Source organism: Gordionus sp. m RMFG-2023, chromosome 2 (assembly GCF_954871325.1).
Source record: "Gordionus sp. m RMFG-2023 chromosome 2, tfGorSpeb1-WG-v2, whole genome shotgun sequence".
Taxonomy (NCBI): Eukaryota; Metazoa; Nematomorpha; class Gordioida; order Chordodea; family Parachordodidae; genus Gordionus; species Gordionus sp. m RMFG-2023.
In genome coordinates, this window is record NC_088776.1 from 14,908,413 (window position 1) to 14,933,519 (window position 25,107).

The window sequence follows — 25,107 nt, forward strand, 5'->3', positions numbered from 1 at the left end:
TAGCAAGCCACATAATGGTAAATATAGCTGATTCAGGGTTATCAATGATTAGCATGTCAGCTTTCTGCGCTGATAATACCTCTGTAAATTTAGGCAAAAACCAAAGTTACAGGATTGAGGCAGCACAATAATGAATTAATACCAATTGGCTTTATATGCCATATACTACATAATTCTTGAAAGAAGGCAATAAATGTACTATCTGTGGATGTCGAAATAATTGTGATGAAATGTTTTAACGAATTTAGTCATCAAATAAAAAAGTTAATGTATAAAAAGTTTTTAAAATTTTACAAACCCTTAAAAAAATACTTCTTAAATAAAGATTTTAAAAGCTGCCCTAAAATATTTTAAAAAAATTTCGAGTATGAAATGGCAGAAGCATATTTGGGATTCGTTTCACATGTAGGAGATCTACTTCATGCATTTAATATTCAGTTGCAATCAGAATATTCTTTATAGAAAAGATTCACAAAATCATGCTACAGCTCTGTTCATCTATACAGTTAAAAATTGATAATAAATTTTATGGCGCTATTGCTAAAAATATTATAATAAAATGTTCAAATAAGACTCTAATTAATACATTTTTAAATGAAGCAGATATTTTTATTAAGACAATTTTAGAATATTTACAATCAAAATTTGATTTTAATAACTCTATTTACAAATGTATAAATATTATGACCTTGGAACAGAAACCATCAATTGATGGTTATTATAATTTAATAAATATATTAAAAATACCAAAAGACATTGATTTCTTGTTTGAGGATTGTAATTCTCTCTATTTTTTATGATTCGCCAAAATACTTTAAAGTTAGATGGTCTAGAGGAGAAATGGGTAGAATATTTTCGTAATAACGATAAATCCCCATGATTGGAAAAAATATGCGAGTATGTCTTCTCCTTACCTCATTCTAATGCCTCATCCAAGCGCATTTTTAGCCTGATGAGGACTGCCTGGAAAAAGGAGAGAAATCGGATTGCTTTTACAACATTAGAGGCCGAGCGAATGGTTAAACAAATATATAATATGTCATGCCAGGAATTTTATAAATATCTCAATAACGACGGTAAACATTCAGTTCTATTATTTAATCTCAAATAAAATATAATTAAGTTTTAGCAATAGCGCCATAAAATTTATTGTCAATTTTTAACTGTAAAGATGAACACATCTGCAGCATAATTTAGTGAATCTTTGTTAAGATTCTTCTTATTGCAATTACACATTAACAGCATGTAGTAGATTTCCTACATGTAAAATCATTCCTAAATATACCTTTGCCATTCATTATTGAAAAAAATTTTCAAAATATTAGGACAGCTTTTATAATCTTTGTTTAAGAAATATTTTTTTAAAGGTTTATAAAATTTTAAAATTCTATCGATGGCGGGTTTATTCCAATTACACCTTGTTTTTATTATTTCTTATTTTTTGAACAAGACATATCTAAACAATGTGTTATACACTTTTTAAGAATTGCATGGTAAACGAATCAAGTTAAATTTGCATCAACATTCTCTTTCAGAGGAAATCAATAGAATTTATTGTATCTCATATTTTCTCATAAAACAGATCGATTTGAGTCGTTTTTTGAAAACGGCTAATTTAATATTTTAGGTAAAAAAATATTATTCAAGCCTTAGGATTTTGCCCATGGATGGTAAAAGATTTTAATTTCTATTAGCGAAATCTTGAGGTTTGTAATATATATTCCTGGCTACCTTTTTGAAAATTAGCTCAAATTTAACCTTTACTAGCCCTAAGACTATAAATTTACTAAATGTTCTTTTACAATTCACTGCGTAAATTATCATGTTAAAATATATTCATAGGCACAATAGAGATTATTGTAATCAGTGGAGTTGGTCAAAAGTTAAAAATACAGTTACATTACTAATACAAAGATCTTGCCATTTTTCCATCTTAAAAATCTAACAAAGAGGTATCTCAAGGAAATTCTCATAATTTACAATTTTATATTAAAAATTCTAAGTGTTATATTGTGACCTAATCTAGTGTTGCGTTATCAGTTATAAACGCCTAAGACGAATTCGGCTTAGCCATAAAAAACAGATTTAACCTAATTAGGCCTATCATTAAAATCGGCTAAACTAAAAAGCTATCGGCTAAAGAATTCTGCTAAGCGTGCGTCAGCCACTAGTCTGATAATTTATACGTAAGGATAATATTTATTTACCAAAATATTTATTATCTCAAATATTTGTTATATATTTTTGTGAATCATTCGATTTTTTAAATAATATTTTAAAATCAATTGAATTCTATTTCCATAATGAACTATAAAATGACATATAGAAATTTAAAATATTCATTTTTTTGTTAGTATTCTAAAGTTTTCAAAATGCCCACCTGATTTAATGCTAAGACTTTTGCCTAAAAATTATAATAAATTTTATGAATTTATGTCATGAACGCTGATTATTATTTGTCCCTTCGTTCTTAAAATATATTTTAAAATGGCAATAAAGAATTTTGGTTTTTTTACAATTTCAAATATCTTAATATTTATTATGTAATAATCAATATTTTTTTAAAATGGCTGTTAATTTTTAAATCCCCCTTATGTTAAAATGCACGGAAATACCCAAATATTATATTACTAATACGATAATATAACAAATAGATTTATTTTAGCAATATATTTAAGCAAAAATAAGATGAGGGAAATTTATTTATATTTTTAGCCAATTTGTGAAAACATATAATATTTCTATATAAACAATCCTCATTCACAGAATCTGTTAAAGTATCAGATACATTGTATAGTTCGAAAAAATTATTGGCTGATGAAAATTTTTATTGCAATAAATTAGTACAAACTTAGATATTTGATGAAAAATAACCTTGTGTTTCATACCATAGACAATCAATCTTTTCAAGGCATATTTAAATTGAGTATGATTTTTTTTATATTTTTTCATTTTAAGCATGGAGTTAAAAAATAATGGCACTATAAATTTATGTATGAACCCATAGTTTTAAAACATCTTTCTATATCTAAAAGTTTAAAAAAGGCTTAAAAGAAAGTTATACAAAATTTTCATAATTTTTTCCCCCCGTGGAGTAAAATATAATGACAATGCTAATTTATTATTAGACCCAATGGTATTAGAACTTACTGAGCTCAAAATATAAATATATAAATTTTATATATATCTAAATTTTAGATTTTGAGCTAAAAAGTAATGGCACTGAAAATTTCTTTATGAATTCGAAGGTTTTAGACAGAGTTGTTAATCGCTACTTTTAAAAGTAGCCCACTACCGCTATCGCTATTTGTCAAAAAATTAGCGCGCTACCGCTACGCTAATTGTTAAAAAAAAGTAGCTCGCTTTTAGCTACTACTTTTTATAAAAACAATTTTTTTTATTTTGTATATAATGTAATTGTATAGTAAATAATATATAAAAATCAACATTTATAAATATTAAAATATAGTTAATTTTGATTATAAAAAAATTTGTGTAATAAATTTTAAATATTTATGGGAATTTGTTGAATTTTAATAATAAAATCATTTCAATATTATCATCCCCTAGTCTAGAGCGACGATCAGAAAGTATCAGTTTTGCCTTACTAAATAATCTCTCTGTGTCTCACCTTCAGCATTATCCTCACCAAATATTCTATATTCATATTAAATAGAAAAAATTATTCATCCCGTTTTTAATAGAAATGTGTAGTGATATTTATCAAAAATGGAGTGGTAAAATCATTAGGTTGCTATTCTAAATTTTAAACCTCAGGAATTATGATGTAACTAAGTAAAAATATTTTATCAAATGAATACATTGAATTCCCTGTACTGTATATAAATTGATGGATATTAATCAATAAGAAATTAATATAGTAAAAATCTAATCATCCATGAAATATTCAATAACCATATCATATTAAATGTTAAGCTCAATGACACTGTGCAATAAAAACTAATGAAATAATCCATCTCTGTTGTAAATTTTATTAGTTAAATTCACTAATTTTTTTTATAATTTGATATAAATTATGATATAATATTACTAAAATATGTATGTATTTAGTTAATAAAAATTCTATATATAATGTGAAATATTAAACAACTTTTAAATAAATTCTGAAAAATTTAATTAATAACTTAACTATTATTGATTTAATTTTATTACTCTAAATATTTTAAAAATTAATTTATAATACTTGAAGGCCTTCAGCTAATTGGACCCATTATCGGTCACCATCTTGCAAACTTTATTATGAATCCTAAAAGACTTGCGGACGTCAATAATTTTATTTGCAAGTACATCGTATGTCTGGCATCCTATTATCCTTTTGAGGGCTAATGCTATTGATCTTCTTTTTAAAGTCCTAGGGTTTAGCCAATGGCCTGTGATTCCCAAATAAGCTCTAAAATATTTAATCAGATCAATTTATAAATATAAATAAGTGTTTACCTTCTGTTATGTGTCCAACTATCTGCCGTGGTACATATATGAGATATCTCTGATAATTCTACTATTAAAGCATCTTTCATCACTTTAAACTTATCTGCTATTTTATTCACAAGTGTCTGGCGACATAAAATAGTTGTACAGGTGATAAATTTTTAATCATCATAGTAAATGATGTATTATCAACCAAGGACATTGGCTGAACTGTATCAATTATAAAATCCACAATCGAAATAATCGTAGATATATATATACTTTAACGGTTTACAACTTTTCAGTTATTCACTCTTTATTATTTTTATTTTTTTTATTCTTAATACTATAATCTTTTTATTATCTTTATTATTTTAATAATTTTTTTTATTGTTAATTTTTTTACTATAATCTTTTCATAATGTTAATGTAATATATATTACATTATATTAATTTATAATTAATGGAGATGAATAAAGGAAAACACAAATTATGTTATTAACATTTTGTTTCAATCTTCATACCCTTCATTATTCTATCTATTATCTCTTTTTATTTAGATTCAACTATTTTTATCTTCTACAATGGTGTTCAAACCTTCAACCTTATAATCTTAATGATGTATGATTAGATGTCATCTCTTTTGTTGTTTCCTACCGTATTGTTGAATATCCGAGTCATCAATGTCCTTAATAATTCCTGTTTGAGTATCATCATTAGCTTGAATGACATAAACGTATATACACCACGAATTAATTGACCAACATTGTCATCAGATTTAGCCTAGGCGGTGGGTTGTTAAGTTTTTCGTACGGTAATATTATTATTGTTGTTGTTCTTCTATTAAAAATGCTACCAAACATAAACAATTTGGTAAAACATGGACGTATCCAGAGTTTTCCTATAGGGAGAGGGGAATTTTTATGGGTGAATTGCCCTATAAACCCCCCTTAGCTGGCTTTCGGCCAGCTTTTTTCCATTCTATTAAATTATTCATAATTCAATAGTAATTAAATTAATTTTTAACCCTTATTTACTAATTTGTGCTTATGGGTATTTAAAGAAGAAATAAAGGTTATAACCCAATTTTTTATTATTTTAAGATAGATATATTATATCTAATAAATTTTCTTTAATGTAAAATTGAAATAAAATTTAGTATTTTTTTATAAAATTTGCTTTAAAAACTAGCCTCATACAAAATAAACAAAAAAAAAATTTTTTATTGAAAATATTAATTGTAGTGTATATAAAATATTGACTAAAAATAATAAAATAATTTAAAAAACAAGTTATTATAACTTCTTATCAAATACAATTATATAAAAAAATTATTAAATACTATAATTATATTGTGATTTTTAATTTTCGTGGGAAATTTTCCCATCCATCAATAATTTCAATTGTCGCTGGAGCCAAATCTCTGTGGATATTTAGCAGAGCTAAACCATTTAGCCGAGATTCGGAAGTAGTATTTCGTAAATAGGTTTTCAACCTTCTCAAGTTGGAAAAGGTCCTTTCATTTGTGTAATAGGCAAACATGCAAGAATATAGAACAATTTCTAGATATTTGAAAATTGAGCCAAGGTTTCCTAACATCGAATGAGATGCAGGTAAGATAAGCAAATGTAATATTTATATCACAATTCGAATTCACTGATTAAATTGATTTCAATATCAATATCATAAGAATAAAATTTTGCTAAATATTTAATTTTACCTATAGTGACATCATAAAAAGAAGAAAGGTCTTTAGATAATAAAATTTGAAGATTACTAAAGACTTGTTTTTTATTTAAAAACCGTACTTTTATTTTCCAAAAAGTATCTAAGAATGGGGTGGAAATGGATATTGTGTAATATTCTTCGGTTGAGTCAACATTTATATTACAACTCAATAATTGCCTAGGTGCTATACAATTTAATTAGTGTTATATTAAAAGATTTAGCTTTTGATTGAACGTCTAGATAAATATTATGAAAATATTCATCTACATTCATTCTTATTTACCTGTTCATATACAATTTCCGCCAAATCAATAACCTGAGCCAAATGTAAATTTAGTTTTTGTAAATTTCTACAAAGTAAATAATGTTAATATACTCATAAGGAAAGAAAATTTTCATAAAATTTATTTTTAAAAAATAAGTTTTATGTTAAAAAATTGATATTCAAATATTTGCATAATTTGATTTTTTTTTTGAGGGGGGGGGGGGGTGTATTAAATTTTTAGTAGCTTAAAATGATATTATTATAACATACAAATTTGCAATGGCGGGATTCCCCCCCCCTATTTCATTAGTTATGCGACTGTGGTGAAATATATGCTAAGATTATCTGACCCCTGTTATTTTATTTAAATAATATCTAATATATTGCTATCTACAGAGTTGTACAAAAGATCTTCTTTGAAGATTCTTGAGCGAGATCTTTGAAGATCTGAAAATTTGAAGATCTTTTACTTTTAAAAATTTTTAGTAACCATCTTGAAGATCGTAAAATTTGAAGATCTTTTATTTTTAAAAGCGATCTTCAAAGATCTATATTTAAAAATATTTTAGATCAACGATCTTCAAAGATCTTTATATTTTATAATGTTATAGTAAATTATTATTTTTTTGATATTTTTGAAGTAAATGGGTTAGTTAGTAAGCATGTTATATTAAAAATTCAATAAAGATGTACTGACAATTTACAAAATCGTTATTTTTTTTAAACTTTTCTTGACATATATGGGTAAAAAAAAAATTAATATTAAAAAAAAATTAAATTAAAATTTCAATGAAGATGTAACACAAAAAAGTGGCAATTGTAATAATCGTTATTTTTAACTTATTTGATTTATTGTGTCGTAAATAATAGGTTATAATTTTTATTATTAAGATGTAAAAATAAGATTTCAATGAAGATGTACCATAGAAAAGTGACAATTGTTATAATCGTTATTTTTGAAATTTTTTTTAAAGCATAGATATTGTTAACATGTTAAATTAAAATTTCAGTGAAGATGTATCACAGGAAAATGACAATTGTCATAATCGTTATTTTTGAACTTGAATTTTTTTAAGGCAAATGGGTAAAAATTGATATAGTTAACATGTTAAATTAAAATTTCAGTGAAGATGTACTACTGGAGAGTGACAATTGTCATAATCGTTATTATTGAACTTTTTTGAATTTTTTTAAAGCAAATGGGTAAAAATAGATTTTGTTAACATGTTAAATTAAAATTTCAGTGAAGATGTACCACAGGAAGTGACAATTGTCATAATCGTTATTTTTGAACTTTTTTGAATTTTTTTAAAACAAATGGGTAAAAATAGATATTGTTAACATGTTAAATTAAAATTTCTGAATTTTTTTAAAGCAAATGGGTAAAAAATAGAAATCTATTTTCACCCATTTACCTTAAAAAAATTCAAAAAAGATAAAAATTAACGATTATGACAATTGTCACTTTACTGTGGTACATCTTCACTGAAATTTTAATTATTACCCATTTACTTTAAAAAAATTCAAAAAAGTTTAAAATAAGGATTATGACAATTGTCACTTTTCTATGGTACATCTTCATTGAAATTTTATTTTTACATCTAAATAATATAAATTTTTACCTATTTGCGATACAATAAATCAAATAATTTACAAAATAACGATTATGACAATTGTCACTTTTCTGTGTTACATTACATCTTCATTGAAATTTTAATATAATTTTTTTTTTAAATATAAATTTTTACCCATATATGTCAAAAAAAGTTTAAAAAAATAACGATTATGAAAATTGTCGGTACATCTTTATTGAATTTTTATTTTAATTTAGCATGCTTACTAACCCATTTACTTTAAAAAATAATATCATAAAATTAATAATTTACTATAACATTATAAAATATGAAGATCTTTGAAGATCGTTGCTCAAAATTTTTTAAAAATAAAAGATCTTCAAATTTTACGATCTTTTTATTTTGAGCAAATACCAGCCGGAGGTTGTTCCATAAATCTTTTATAAAGCCAATATAGGCCATAATTTTGAGAATCTATATGATTTATCATTAATTTATTTTGGGTATTTTGTAACTCTCAAATATTACACATTCTCCCTCATTTCCACCAGGCGTTATGGTTACACTCGAATTTTGTTAAATTTTTTATGGCGATATTGGAAATTAAACAATTTTTCTTTTGTAATATTTTTGTTTATTATGTTCACCCAATACTGTGACATATTCACATTACTCAGAGATATTTCGTCGTAGAAGGAAGGAAGAAGGGTACTGACCTACGGTCAAGTTAATGGCCTCAAAGAACGTAGATGTCTCCGCTGTTGGGAATGGGGATATATCAAGTACCATTGCCAAATGCCAACGTAGGAGATATTGGAACCGTAAGATCACAAGGTGCCGAGGAACGCATGGACTCATCCGAAAGGAGCACGCTTTTTCTCCAAAGTCCAGTAGATTTGAAGAAGGTGCTAGCCCTCAGGTCAGAAAAGACCTGGTATGGAAGGCAACAAGAGGTCATATATTCTGCAAAACTAGTCTTATTTGGCGTATTTTAACTATTTTAACAATGGTCATCATCCTCTAAGTCTGCTTATTAGAGCTAGAATGATTTGGTGGTACCAAAATATATTTGGTTTGTGCGTTAACACAGAACTGTTTGAAGTTTTAGTATCGAGTTTCAACATCATGAAAAATTCTTGAGAAAAATAAAATAGGGTTTTCTATATCATTTATTAAATGTAATAATGATTCGCAGACACCTTTATTAGACGCGTCAATAGATAAAATTGTAAATCATTATTGAAATAAATTAATCACCAATTTATTGTTTCATTAATTAAAAGGCATTTTGTTAGGATTTTTCCTATTCAAAATGTATGCCTTTCTTTGATAAATGATATAACGGAGAGGCTATCTTAGCAAATTCTCCTATAAATCTATGGTAATAATTTACCATATCCAGGAATGAATGAACTTCCGCCTTATTTTTGGGTTGCTATAAAAGCTATAGGTGTTCTGTCCAGATGTATTACTTCTATCCCCTTTATGGTGTGACCCAAGGGGTTTTTAATATAATTTAAATTCTAAAAAATAATATTCACAATTTTTTTTGGATAAGACCAGATATTTGTTATGAAGTCGCTAAATATATAAAAAAATCACGATTTAAAATATAAGGGTAAAGATTCGCAAGAGCCAAAAAGTTTTATTTATTCATATATTGTTAATTATGTGAATAGAGTTATAAGAAAACATGATGGTCAGTTGCGAGGCTGGAGCTATGCTCTTAAACTAATCAGTTGCGTCGCCAGGGGGGGGGAGCAGAGGCTCGAGCCCCCTGAAAAATTTGAAGAGCCCCCTGAAGCAAATTTTTTTTTTAATGGCTACTTAATATCCCCTTGAACTAAAAATGAATTTTTTTGATAGCTCCCTTAATGATTTCTTTTATAATTCCATTAAGTAATATATAGATTTAATTTTATTATTTAGAAATTAATAAGACTATTTAAATTTTTATTAAATGAATACCATTTTAATTATTAGATTAGATTAAAACATATAAATTTTATTTTCACTATGTCAGCTTGCAATCAAATTCTGTATTAAAAATATAATATCAATAACCCACTAAATATTAGTTTAGCTTTAAGAGTTGAAGTTTAATTGACTTTTATTATTTAAATTATTATATAACCCTGATTAAATAAATATAATCATATATTATTTCAAAATTAACAAATTTAATATTGTAATTAGCCGAGTTCAAAATGACTAATCAACTGTATATTTATTTTTAAATTTAATTATCATACCTATTCCTAAAAATATTTTCAAGATCCAAATAAGTCAATGACATATGTCATTGAAATAAGTATAAGAGATTACTTTATAAAAAGTAAATAAATAGAGATATAGTTTATAATCCTCTATTATATACAGTTGGTTTTAAAATATTAGATAAAATGCCACTTTTATAGACGTATTTGACAACTATATAATATATTACAGTTAATATTATAATAAATTTTACTAATAAATAGTTTTGATAATAAATATAGTAACAATATGCATTTAAGTATTTAACGCCATCTATTTAGTTATAAATAATTTTAATAGACATTTCATTATTCATTCTGCAATAGATGTAATAAATTTATCTTTTCTTTTCTTTTCTTCTCTTCTCTTTTCTATTTTTTTCTTTTTCGAAAAACAGTTTTGAATTAAATTTTTAATACAAGTATATTTTTGATATTATTACAAACTACTATTATTTTAAGATATAATATCGACAATATATTAAATCTTAATTGTTTCATCATATCATTCTGGTCCTTATTTTATAGTTAGAAAATGTTTCATTTCTAATATGGCATTGCCGTGTAAATAACTCCAGGCTTCAATATATTTGCATAATTATTTTTAGTGTTTTTATTTTATCAATTTATCCAACTTAATAAATTCTGATATTAGTTTACATCGTGAGTGTCATGGCTATTACTGCAAATTAACCAGTGTATATTATTTGTGACGCTATGTAATTTAAGATTATTACAACAACGGCTGAGAGAATATGATTGCATATTTTAGATAAACAATAATGGTCAACTGTGTAGTCGTTTATATATCATTTAAAATGGAAGATAATCTTTTAGAAATTTAATATCTCACGATAATTTTCTCGATTATTTATCTAGCTTCCATCATGTCATCTAAAAGGAAGCTCTAACCACCATATAGTTTTATGATTTGGATTGGTCGTTTATACTCTTTTCTTCAAAAATTGTTGATTTAGTAGAGGCCTATAAAAATTTTCCTTATTAGTTTATCGTATAAAACATTGTCTAAAATGATAACAGAGAGTTATACTAGTTTGATAACCTTTTGTCAATGTAAGTTGCTAAGAATTATATTATTGCATTATGTGGTTTCTTATATGCCAGTTTATTTTGTATGCATAATATAATAAATGACAAAATATGAAAATCAGAATAATTGTTCAGAGTTAATTAATTTTAGCCCCTTAATTTTAGCCCCCATAAAAATTTTTTTAGTTGAGCCCCCTGAGATTGTAAAGGCTAGCGACGCCACTGGACCTAATCACTTTTTATTCAGCCCACAAACGTTCAAATAATAGTTTTCGGTTGCGTGGATTGCCCACAAACATGTAACGTTACAAATGATATCGATATGTTTCTCATATGATTTCGCTAAATTTAGTTATAAAAGATAGATTTTTTCGAATATCAATATCTGATTATAATATATTATGAATAATAAAATGACGCTCACAAATATATATTGAAAATGCAATGTTTAAGAAATACAACTCATATTTATAAAAATAATTTTACCCATATGATAAATTAAAAATTATACATAAAAATTTTACATATAATCTAAATTTTCAATATTAAAAATTCCCATTCACTTTATATAAAATATTTTGTTTGTAAAAAATATCAATATTGTGATTTGTTTCTTTAACGTTTAGTAAATAATTTTTTTAGTATAAATGAATTTGCGATGAGAAATTTTAATAAATTTTAATTTTTTAGTAATTTCTAACATATAAAATATGAAAAAGGGTAGGAATTATAAATTCTCAATCATAAATTCTCCGGATGTGTTTGAGGATGATCCACTTATTCCTGATATTAAATCACAATCTTTAAGTCCTAAGCCTTTTAGCAAAAAAGTGGAAAAAATTAAACTCGAAAAACATGATACTCACAAGCAAGTTGATAATCAGCATAATATTCCAAAAAATAATCTTAGACATAAATATAAATTTCGTGATGTTATATTTCTTACTGATGATGGAAAGAAAGAAAGTAATTCTAAATCAAACTCATTAAAGAAACTAAAAAACAAAACAAAATCAATATACCGAAATTCTTCATTATCACCTATATTAAATCAAAAGAATAGACCAGTAAGGTTTGACCTATCACCAAAAATTACAAATTCAATTGGTACTAAAATCAATAAAAGAAGTAAAAGCACTAGTCTAACACTTATTAATGATAAATTTCAACCTGCAAATGGTTCTATCAAAATTAGCAATGTATCAATTGATTATATATTTTCTAGAAATATATGTGAAATATATAATGATACAAAAGAAGCAAAAAAGGACCAAACATTAATTTGTAGTAATATTCAAGATGTAGAAAAATTGGGAAATAAAGTATCAGAATTAAAAGATTCTTGTGAAGAGTTAGAGGAAAAAGCTGTAGCATATTCACCAGATGGAAGATTTCTTAAATTTGATGAAGAAGTTGGCAGAGGATCTTTTAAAACAGTTTATAGAGGCCTAGACACTGAAAATGGGGTTTATGTAGCATGGTGTGAGTTACAAGTAAAATTTTTAACTATGTATATATATATTTTAAAATGTTCATATCATGATTTAACCCTAATTCACTAATCAAATGTTTTAATAGTGTTATTACTAAACATGTATTTCATTTATTAAATTTCAGGAGAATAACTGGGTTTAAATTTTTATATAATAATTATTAAAATATACTCATAATATTACAATTGGCACAACAAATTGTTTGATATTCTTTTCAAAATTTTTGGCATGGAAATTGTCATTTACATGTTTTAAAATGGCAAAATTGACAATTCAGGAGACCTGATTTTTCATTCATTTGTTATAATTCATTGCTTTGAGCTTCTACCATAGAAAAGGAATACTTCACTTCAAAGCTATATGATATGCCATCTATATTTTCCATGCACCCATATTAGATAACTAAGTTGAGCTGCCTATGGAAATCTTGGTTTAGCATGAATTGTTGATAATACCTGGGCAACTTTTTTGGGTTTGGCATATAGGAAATAAATGCTGTACTAGATAAAATATGAAATAAAGAATGACCATCTCTGCCAAATATGGGCATATTTTATTTAATCTATTTTAATGGCAAGGTTATAATCAAAGGTAAATTTCAATCAAAATCATTCCCCTTTATATCAAATTCTAAAAAAGTCCCATTTCACAAAGAGAAAATTAATCAGAATTATCCTCAATATAATTTTATTAAAAAATATAACTTTACTATTAAACATGTGTCTAATAAGGAATTATTTTTATTCTTAAAACTATGAAATTAAAAAAACAATAAAATTTTTTGATATGAATGGTGGGAAATAATGAAAATCAAAATTATTGAAAACTATATGTTTCTAATAGAGCAATGTATAGTGATTTAGGGTTAAATTGAACAATTTTATTTCTATCTAAATGCAGAAAGTTAGAACATCACTGATTCTGAATATTTAAACAAAAAATTCTTTTATTAAAATATATTGTTTTATATTCTTCTGAGATCCTTTTTTAAAACACCAAAAAGTGCCTATATTATAGGTTGTTATACCTAGTGTTGTTAAAAAGCCAGATTCAGGTCAATTTAAAAATGGCCCAATTAAGATTATATTTAAAATAATATTATGCAAGTCTAAAGATTTTGCCCATAGCTTGTAGAAATCCTTGGGCATCTATTTGCCAAATCTCAATCCCTACATAATATTATTTTTGCTAAAATCTTAATCGGGCCATTTTGAAAAATCGACCCAAATCGAACTCTTTAACAACACTAGTTATACCATTCTGTGCCTTTAGATATAAGGTGATAAAAGCTTTTAATTTTAATAAAACTTCCAGTTAAAGTTTTGCTTTTAAATGACTTGATATTAATATATATTGAAAATAATGTACCTAAATTTTTTTGCTATCATATACTTATATAACTCTTAATTATAGCTGGGACCAGTGGCGTATCCAGGATTTTCTTATAGGGGGGAAAAATTTTTTTGGGGGCTTCGCCCCCACACCCCTTTTACCTGGCCTTCGGCCAGCTTTCCCCCGGCCTTCGGCCAGGTCTTATTTAGCTATTCTATTAAATTATGAATAATTTAATAATAATTATATTTCTATTTTTAACTATTATTTACTAATTCGTGCTTATGGATAGGATATTACAAGCCTCTTTTTTATTATTTCAAGTTAGGTATATTATATTTAATAAAGTTTTTTTAAATGTAATGGTTTATTTATATGTAAAGTTGAAATAAAGTGTAATGTCATTTTTTTTATAAAATTTGCTTTAAAAACTAGCCTCAGCTTAAATTCTCATACAATATAAGTAGAATATAATTTTTTTTATTGAAAATACTAATAGTAGTTTAAATATTGACTAGAAAATAATTAAATTAACAAGTTTTTTTTAACTTCTTATCAAATACAAGATTTTTAATTATTTCGTTTGTCTTTGGAACCAAATCTCTGTGTATATTTAACAGAGCTAACCCATTTAGCCGAGATTCAGTACTTCGTAAATATGTTTTCAACCTTCTCAAGTTGGAAAAAGTCCTTTCATTCGTACATGTTGTAATAGGCAAACATGCAAGAATATAAAACAACTTCGAAATATTAGGAAATTGAGCCAAGGTTTCTTTACACCGATTGAGCGCATCAATAGCATGCTCAGGTAAAATAGCTAAACGTATAAATATTTATACCACAATTCGAATTCACTGATTAAATTTATTTCAGTATCAATCTCATAGGAATAAAATTTTTCTAAATATTTAATTTTACCAATAGTGGCATTAGAAAATGAAGAAGGATCTTTGGGTAATAAAACTTGAAGATTGCTAAAGACTTGTTTTTTATCTAAAACCCTTACTTTTATTTGCTATAAAAAAGTATCTAAGAATGGGATGAAAATGGATATTTTAGAATATTCTTCAGTTGAGCCAATATTTATTTTCATCTCAAAAATGGCCTAGGTGCTAGACGAGGTTTAATTAGTATTATATCATAAAATTTAGCCTTCGATTTAATATTTATCTACATTCATTCTTATTGTATCTACCTGTTCATGTATATTTTCCGCCAAATCAATAACTTGAACCAAATCTAAATTTGGTTTTTGTAAATTTCTACAAAGTAGTGAGCTAAAAATAATTTATTGATGCAACTAGCAGCAATGATAAACTCTGATTGATCAATTGAATTCAATAATGATATCGCTGCTAACGACACATTACTTTTTTTCATGCTCAGCCTTATTTATAAATTATCGTTTGATTTCAATCTCTTTGACTAAATATTTTTACATTTTATTAATATTTTTGAATAATATGTTGGAAAATTGATATTCAAATATTTGTAAAATTTTGATTTGTGGGGGGGGGGTTCTGGGGGGTGGGGGTAAAATTTTTATTAGCTTAAAATGATATTTATGAAAATAGTCAAATTTGCGATGGGGGGGGGAAATTTCCCCCTTTCCCCCCCATTTGTTATGCGCCTGGCTGGGACTCTAACAATATTATATTATTATTCTAGACTAATTATATTAAAATTTTCTTTATGTTATGCAATAACAATTACACAAAGTGATTTTATTTTATCTATGCATATTTTATATTATTTAAAAAATATCTTTTGATGGTTTCATTTTATTTTAATGAAAATACTTTATTTACCTAAGAAATCTAAAGTTTTTATGATTATATATTACCAATACATCTTCATTAACCTATAAATTAAATTTATATTTTATTAAATAATTTTACTTTTATATATTAAACACATTATTTTTAATTAATTATATAACAAAACTATGATCTAATTTAAAAAAAATAAATATTATTAATAAAATAAAAAAAATAATAAGGACTAACCCATGTCTACATTCATTTAACCTTAAATTTTGAGATTTTTATTAATTTTTCATTTATTTTTTAAATTAATCATTCTTTAAAATTAAATTAAAACAAATAAAAATAATAACACACTCAAATTTATTTATAAAAAATTAGAGAATGAATGGAATGCATACATAGCTTACAATATTATAATAAAATAATTATTAATCAAATAATAGATAATCCAAATCAATACATTCTTTGATTCAGATCAGATCAGAGGAATATGTTTTGCGATAAAATAATTTATGCATTTATTTTTAAAGTATCTATATTATAACTATTTTATAAATTTATTTTCTCTTGAAACATATTATAAAATACAGCCAAAATTATCTAAAATGACTAAATTTAGACTGGTATACAAAAATCTTTTTTAAAAAAATTTGGGCTGTTTTAAATTGGAGTTGGCCTTAAAGGCTTGATCTTTATTATATTAGGTTTAGTGATATTTATTCAATAAATGCAGTTATAAAGCATTAATTTCTTTATTTTTTTCCATCATATTTTAAATATATTGAAAATTAGCTGAAAATTTACAACTCATATTAAGATAGATAGATAAAAAAAATAACACCAAAACGAAATAAGTAAAGATTATATTTTTATTTTATATATAAATGTTAAAAAGTCCATTATATTATGAAGATTCTTCCAACTAGATAATTGGTGTAATTAAAGTTTATTTTATATTGCCCTGTCCCAGCCCAGCCTATTTAATTTTTTTTTAAAAGTCCGATCTGAATTTTCAGATTTTCCGGTTCCAAGACTGCCGATCTACTTATAATAGTATATTTATTTTAGGGCTATACCAATTCACAAATTTTTTTTTACAGATCCGATATTTAGAATTTTATTTATTTATCATCTAACTTTGAACTAATAGCATAAAAAAAATTAATATTTTATATGAAAAAATATTTTAAAAAGGAATGCGATATTGCTAATCGGTATTTTTCAAAATAAATGTAGCACTATTATCTCAAAAATTAACTCTTGTTCCAAGTTTGTGTTTGACTCGAATGATAAGTCCAGCCTTGCTCTTATATTATTTAAAATTTTGGTCTTAATAAAATTATCTAAACTCAAATTATTCTGCTTTTCAATTATTATTTTTTTACAAAAGGCCACCACTACACATAAAAAATGACCTTTAGTATATCATAAACCTAGTATCGACTTATTTATTACCTTTTTATTTTCATAAAATATTTATTTTTTTCTAACTTTATTAAATCGTCTAGTAGGTATAATATTTTTTTGTATATTTTATCCTTATTTCTCTTAAAAATGATACAATCACGCATTCATTCATTCGTTTTTATACCTATTCTGTTCTGGTTGGGTGTGACTAGCATAATTTATCATAAAATTTTTTTTTTGAAGTTTTGTCTTTAACACCTCCGGTCTTTTTTTTATTTGTGGAAATAGAGATGTAGGACGATGATAAATTATATTTGTATAATTCATCTATATTATATATAATCTCCTCATTTATATTATAATATTTTAAATATTAAGTTATAAATAAATATTTATTAAATAAATAAATACGATGTTTGAAAGACAATAAGAGTGAGATGGCAAATTATTTTTGCGAATCTAGACAAAGTAAAAAAAAAGATGAAATTATCCGAAAATAAAATTGAGTGTCAATTACTTAACCATATTTTCTTTATTATTTATTATAGGTTATTTATATATAGTAAATATTGCTCTAATCTTTCCCTTAATTTTCATTCCTAAATATCTAATTACTCCTTTTCTCTCGCTTTAAATAAAAAGGTATATATTTTACATAATCCTTGTTTTTTTAGATAATTAAATGGATGTGGTAAAAAAAATTAAAATGATCTGTAAAGTTGTGAAAGAACTACCGCTACCTTAAACTAATTCCTATGGGCCGTGAAGAATTCTAATTTTATATGCTTTGAAAAAAAATTGTACTTCAAACGATTAGGGTTGCACCTATTTTTTTGCCGATTTTAAAATGACCTGGTTATAAATGTAAATATTTTGTTGGCACAAGATTGACAGATATTTTTTAATACATATATATCTTGGAATGTTAATAACACTTAAAAATATCTTATCAAACAAAAATATTTTAAGGAGGGTTTGGTACCGGCAAATAAAAGTTTTGGATCGGCAAAACTGATTCAATTTTGAACAAATTTAATTTTAATGCGATACTGCGAAACTTCTAAAGTGACGTCTCTGGATAAAGGAGAACTGCTATTATATATGGTTAATCGATAATCAATAATTTACCAATAATATTGATTAATCTATAGCTTCAGGAATTAATGGCTTAAAGGAACTCCTTTAAAACGACTTTTTTAATTCCATAATTGAAAAATCGTGCCTATCGGATGTTCTATTTGGAAGCCTTTCATTTCTTACACACCTTTATTCAGAAACAAATTGTGATTATTATTATGAACGGAAGATATTTAATTTTATTATTTATAAATAAATATTAATAGTTTCAAGTTCAAGATGATTAGCATAAACCGTTAATATTTTCTTATTATTATCTCTTAAATTAGAAAGAATAATGAGTAGTTCAGAACTTTGTTTGAGAATTATCCTTATAAGTCAAAAAAAAACATCTTATAATGCTCATCAAGATCCTGGATAGATCTCTGATGGGGCCAGTTTTTTCCTTAGATCAACCGCGAGGTTAGGGTAAAGTTAAAAGGGTGGGGTAAGGTTAAAAGGGTGGGGTAAGGTTAAAAGGGTGGGTAAGGTAATTATTAAAAAATAATATAAATAAATTAGGGCATTGTTTAGTATATGTTATACAAAGACGTGCTTTATTTTCATTAGTCATTATAAATATAACTTTATTTTCCATATATCGTCTTTAAATTGTTTTCAAATAGCGGATTGATTTAAGCATATCCGAAGAAGAAAAAATTGCAAGCGTCTCTAATCATTTAATAAAAGTCTAGACTAAACTATCTCCAATTTTTGTCTTAGCATTTAATTTTGCTCTGATAAACAATGATTTCATTTATTCGATAAATATTTATTTTTAAATTATGTGAAGTTGGATTTTTTAAAAAACGGCGCAAGTTTTAAGAGCGGTTCATGACTATTAGAACCATGAGTAATGTTTTCATATCACCTAGGATTTAAAATGTCAGCATTCCACACAACTCGACCTACCCTAGTGAAGTTACTTTCTACGTTGACTTTTGTAACATCTCCCCCCCCCCCAACCTAAATTTAGCATGCCGGTTATATTTTTATTAGTTAATTAGAAAGCAAGAATTTAATTTACGTTCAGAATTTGTATGAATAAAAACTCTTTTTACACCGAGTCGCCATTCTGTCGCCCTTAAAATATTTGGTGGCTGGCGTTTGATATGCAGCGGCTCTATAGTTTAATAAAATAATGTATAATATTTATTTATTTATCAAGAAATTTATGCAAATATATTTATAATTAAATTTAAAATCATCTTGCATATTATTTTAATGTTTTAATAAAATAATATATTTTACAAAACTAAAAAAAAGTCGGCTGCCTATGCCTATATTATCTATATATTTCAAAGCAACACTACGCCTGTTTCAATTTTTTTAAAATATATTATATCATTCATAGCTAATATTATTCATTATTATATGAGTAACAAAATCTGACCAACTGGTTATTAATCATGCATTTAGCTTCATATATTAATATTAAGCAGTGAACATTATTAAATTGACCACTGAAGAGCGTATCGTTCATATGCACCTTGTTAAGAGTACTTACTATTATAAAATGATTTTAGTAACTCATTCAGATTGAATATCGACATGGAAGAACGGGCTACTTACTACATAAGTGGTGGCTTGGTCTTCATTGCAGGGTTTTATTATGTAATAAGATTATTTTTATTTATTGATTATCTAAATCAATTATCTAGAGTTTTATTTATATTTTAAAAGATTAAAAAAAATTATATATTATCTATTATTATAAAAAGAATTTAATAAATAATTAATTTTTAAAAAAAAATGATTAAATTATCAGTTTTACAGATGTTACATTACATATTTACGAAATCTATTCTATCAATTACATAAAATATTTCTTTATATTGTTATAAAAAAGATATTATTCTAAAATCTAAACAACATGGCTAGATTGTTATAGGATTGCATCTAAACTCCATTTTTGATCGAAATTGAATTAGGGTCAAACTCAAAATCATTGGCTTTGAACTTTCCATAAAAGTTTCGGGAACAATAAATGCCATATTTTAGAGTAGGCTCAAAAATTCGATATTTTTTCATAATAATACCAATCGATTAAGAATAATATATTTTACTATTCATATGAATACGAATAGTAAATTATTCGATTCGTTCGAAAGAATTAAATACGAATCGATTAATATTATTCGTATTTGAATGGGTTTATTTTTGAGAAGCCAGGGAATGGAACGGGGACATTATTTTTTTAAAAAAAATATTAAGAATACGTTTTCGAAGAGATGAATAGGGGGGGGGGGGGGTGCAGTAAATTATGGCTAGGAAAATCGATATAATATACCTAATACTATCTTTCGCATTATATCATTCACCTCAGCGGGTATATGTAGGTTTTAAATTATAATTTCTAACTTATTAAAGTGGAACAGTATTTCATACGATTCCTAGATGTCCTTCCCCCATAAGTATTTAATAACAAGATTATGGGGTGCAGAAATTATATCTTATTTCAAAACATTTTATAAATCATATTGAGTTTTTTTCTAAAGATAATCAATAAATTCAAATTAATTTTATCATTTCGCAATGGTGGAAATCGCAATTATATGTTAATTCGCAATTCAATTATCTTATTATATCCTATTTTTTGCATATCTAAATCTATCTATAATAGGAAAAGAAGTTATCCAAAGCGGAGAGGCAGCGATTCAGGGAGGAAGCGGAAATGCTCAAAAATTTGCAACATCCTAACATTGTCAGGTTTTACGATTATTGGGAAGTCCTCATGCCCAAGCGCAAATTCATTGTATTGGTTACCGAATTAATGACTTCAGGCACCCTAAAAACGTAATATTTTTTTTATTGTATAATCTTCTTTCCTTACCACTGCCGAATAAAATGATTAAATTGTTTTTTTTAAAGTCATGGATCGATATATTTTATAGATTATTAATCATTATTATCTTTTTTTCTTGTGCTACAGACGTCCATAAATTTTCTAATCAATTATTATGGTGTGGAAATATTGGAAAAAGATAGCTAGGCTATCTTAATTGCATTAACTTTTCATTGTATATTATATTTGTAGATGCATTTCGCTTAAAATATTAATTTCTAAAATTTGCCCAAACAAAATCTCTTAAAATGCGAATAAATATTTTAAATCAAAATTTAATGGCAGACATTAATATTACTATTTGTTTGGTATCATCTATCTATTATAAAACAAAAATTGAACCCAAATTATTTATTATCATTAAAAATTTAAATTTTGCAATCTATTCACAAAAATAATAGCTGCGATATTGGCTCCCATTTTTTGTATATTTAATAGTAAAATTTACAATCCAAATAAACAACTACAAAAATACAATAACAATAAATAATGGTATTGGTAATCATTATTTTAGTTTATTTTTATTTTGTGTTATTCCAAATAATACGATCAAATTTTATAAAATAAATATCTTAAATTTGATTTTGTTTTGACATGAAATAAATTTCTGGGCTCAAGATGGTTTGGAATGTGGGCGATAATAATCTCTTTTGAATTGGCCTAATAGATTGTCTCATAATGAAGTCAAAATAAAAAGTGCTTTGCTAGAAGAGTTGCTTTAATAAGTATAAAATAAACGTTATCTACAGTTTTTGTTTTTATGACAACTTTCTATAACTGAAGCAAAGTGGATTAATATTTTTCATGTCATGATTTGCGAACTATTAAAAACGGCATTTTTATTTTATATATTTTATTTGAAAATAAAAAAAATGCGAAAAAGACGACAATCGAGATTTTATTATTTATTTAATATTTGACATCGTAAAATTTATATGGGTTATATAATTTATCCTGTCTGCCAAAATTAGTTATTAAAATATATTGGTTATTTTTTTATTATTAAATGGTCCTATATCCTTGGCAGTAAGATAAGATGGCATAATTCATTGCATTTTTTTTCTTTATACGTAGATCTATTTATAATTTTTATTTCACCAAAAAAAATCACCTTAACCTCGTTCATCATCCTATTTTTGTCTTTCTTTAGTTATTGGAAATTTGTATCATTATATTTTATTCCTATAATGTCCCTTCTGTCCTCGGGGGCCTATTGTTCTCACGATGTTATCGTGATATAATGTCAATAAATTCTTCCCCATTTTTATAATTATTTTGTAAAATTTACTCCATTATCTTAAAAATATTATTTTATCGATAATAAAATCGAAACCTTTAGAATTATATAACATTTAAAAAAATAATTGTGTAATAAAATGCATGTTAAATGATAAATATAGGGCAGAAAAGCTTATAAGTATAATAATAAAAATAATGATATCACAAAATTCTCAATTTTTATTGGAAAGCTTGTTTTCTAAGTGTTTCATATTACATTACTATAAATAATATAAATATGGTAAAAATGTTGTTAAAACGTTTTATGGGATTGGATGATCGCGAATAGTTGGCAAAATATTTTCTCTTTTACGAGTTCAGTTGTCTCGTTTTTTTAATATTAATTTTTATGTTTGAAGATGCAATTTGCTTTAAGGATAGTTTATAAATTATTATAGTATAAATACTACTAAAATCTATTTCATTATCATTCCCAAATAAATGAAAGTTTTTTAGAAATTTTATCTTATCTATACTTTTCGAATCCCAGGAAAAACTGCCGTTACCTCCCTTCCGAAAAAATTATTAATCAATCCTTGCCACACCTCACATATACAAGACCTTTGTACGGACCTCATAGATTCGGTCCAACTTGGAACAATTAGACTTGACGGGCATTCTTTCATAACTCAGTTAGGCAGGGTGTTGATTACAAATTTTTCATTCGACAGGATTAGGATTTCGGCCAAACACCTAATTGTTTGGATTTAGTTACAAAATAAGACTTCGGATAGGAGTCGAATCTTTAAAAATTCTTTTGGACATGTAGGACGATTTTTTTCTGTCTGATCGGGTCGAGCCTAAAAACATAGGCCAGGCATAGTTCTATTATAGACTCAACTTACCCTAGACTAATACATCTATCTTTATAATTTTTGAAAAATCAACCAAAAACATTAAATATAAATCAGATACCTGCAGAGGTACCATTTGCACGGCCCGGCCTGGATTAATAAATTTTGGGTCCGGCCCGGATTTTTTTCTCAAAAATTTTTTACGTCCCGGCCCGGCTCGGGTTTAAAAATTTTAAGCCCGGCCCGGATAGTTGAAAAAAATTTTTTTGGGCCCGGCTCGGAATTTTTTAAAATTGTATTTGACCTGGTATATGCAAAAAATTCACCTATTTGGTATTTTATCATATTTTTCGGCGTGTATTATCATTTAATAATCAAGCTTATTAGCTAATTTTGTTAAACGGCTCGTTTTGAGCCGATTTTTAAAAACGGCACTCAATATCTTAGCCAGAAAAATATTGACTAAGCCTCGAAATTTCGATACTATGTGTCTAGACCTTTGCTCCTTCTATGAGCAAAATTTTCAGGCTTGCATAATATTTTTCTGCATAAAAAACGGAGTTAGCCGTTTTTAAAAATCGGCTCAAAACGAGCCGTTTAACAACATTACTACATATTTTTATTTTTTTATTATTCTAAACAGATATTCAGTATATTACAAATTGATACTATAAAAAATTTGTGTAAATAATATTTTGAGAATATACTATATTAATTGTATTTATAAAAAAAATAAAACTGATATTTTAATTAATAAAAAATAACATATTATTATATAATAATGTGTTTTATCCTTAGCGTATTTATTCCATGGTAGGAAAACTATAATTATATTATGTAATAGATACTATAAGTGTTAGCTAGTGTTAATTTTCACCAAACATTATATTCATAACTATATATAATCATTATAACCATATCTAATTGACAAATATAATAATTCATGTTGTATAAATTTTTTAAAAAAATACGGCCCGGCCATTTAAAAAAAAATTTTTCAGGCCCAGCTTGAGTATATTTTAAAAATTTAAAATAAGGTCTCTGATATAAATAGACTAGAATTCCGCGGGGTCGACCCGAGCCCGGCCCATGAGAGATCATCAATAAATTATCTCGAAACCAAAAATAATTATTAATATAGATTTACAAATTAAAATACAATACATTGAACTGGTTATTAGTGATTTTAGAGAGAAAAATATTAGCTCCTCGAGATTTCGCTAATAAATTCCCAAGCCTTTGCATCTATGAACAGAATCTAGCATTTTTCTGGATAAAATATTGAGTTAGCGTTTTTAAAAATAAGCTCAAATGGAGCGACTTTGCAGCACTACTGGTTATCATAAAGTTTCTTTTTACCAGCAGGCTCGGGCCAAATTTTTATATATCTTGCAAGATTCTAGCACAGATATAGCTGGAAGACTTGTAATTTTATTTAATTCCCTGGAAGCAGTCATATTTTATTTTATAAAACTCTAAATTTTTTCACTATTTCTATTAATACTTTTTTCTTTTTAATATAAAATAAAACCATTTATCATAAATGTCATATTTTATAAATTTCCGCGATGAATATTATTTTTATAAATTATTATATTTATACTATGTTTATATGCATAAAAAAAATTAAACTATGATGTAAATTTTTTAAACTTATTTTATTAAAGTTCATGCGAAGTATTTTATTTAATAACTCGAAACTCACACGAGTTGATTAATTCTTATAATTGCGGTTAATAATAATTTAATTTTAAAATTTTATATCTATCTATTCAT

The 25,107-nt window shown here is 25.6% G+C and overlaps 1 protein-coding gene across 1 annotated transcript in view; it reads left to right on the forward strand.

Moving 5' to 3' along the window:
- Window positions 1-11,944: 11,944 nt before the first annotated feature.
- The window catches only part of LOC135924866 (uncharacterized), a 30,551-nt gene continuing 17,388 nt past the window's right edge, over window positions 11,945-25,107 (forward strand). The window contains exons 1-2 of the mRNA XM_065459991.1: window positions 11,945-12,793; window positions 21,038-21,210. Coding sequence (XP_065316063.1) covers window positions 12,011-12,793; window positions 21,038-21,210 — 956 coding nt within the window. The 5' untranslated portion in view covers window positions 11,945-12,010. The remainder of the gene's footprint in view (window positions 12,794-21,037; window positions 21,211-25,107) is intronic.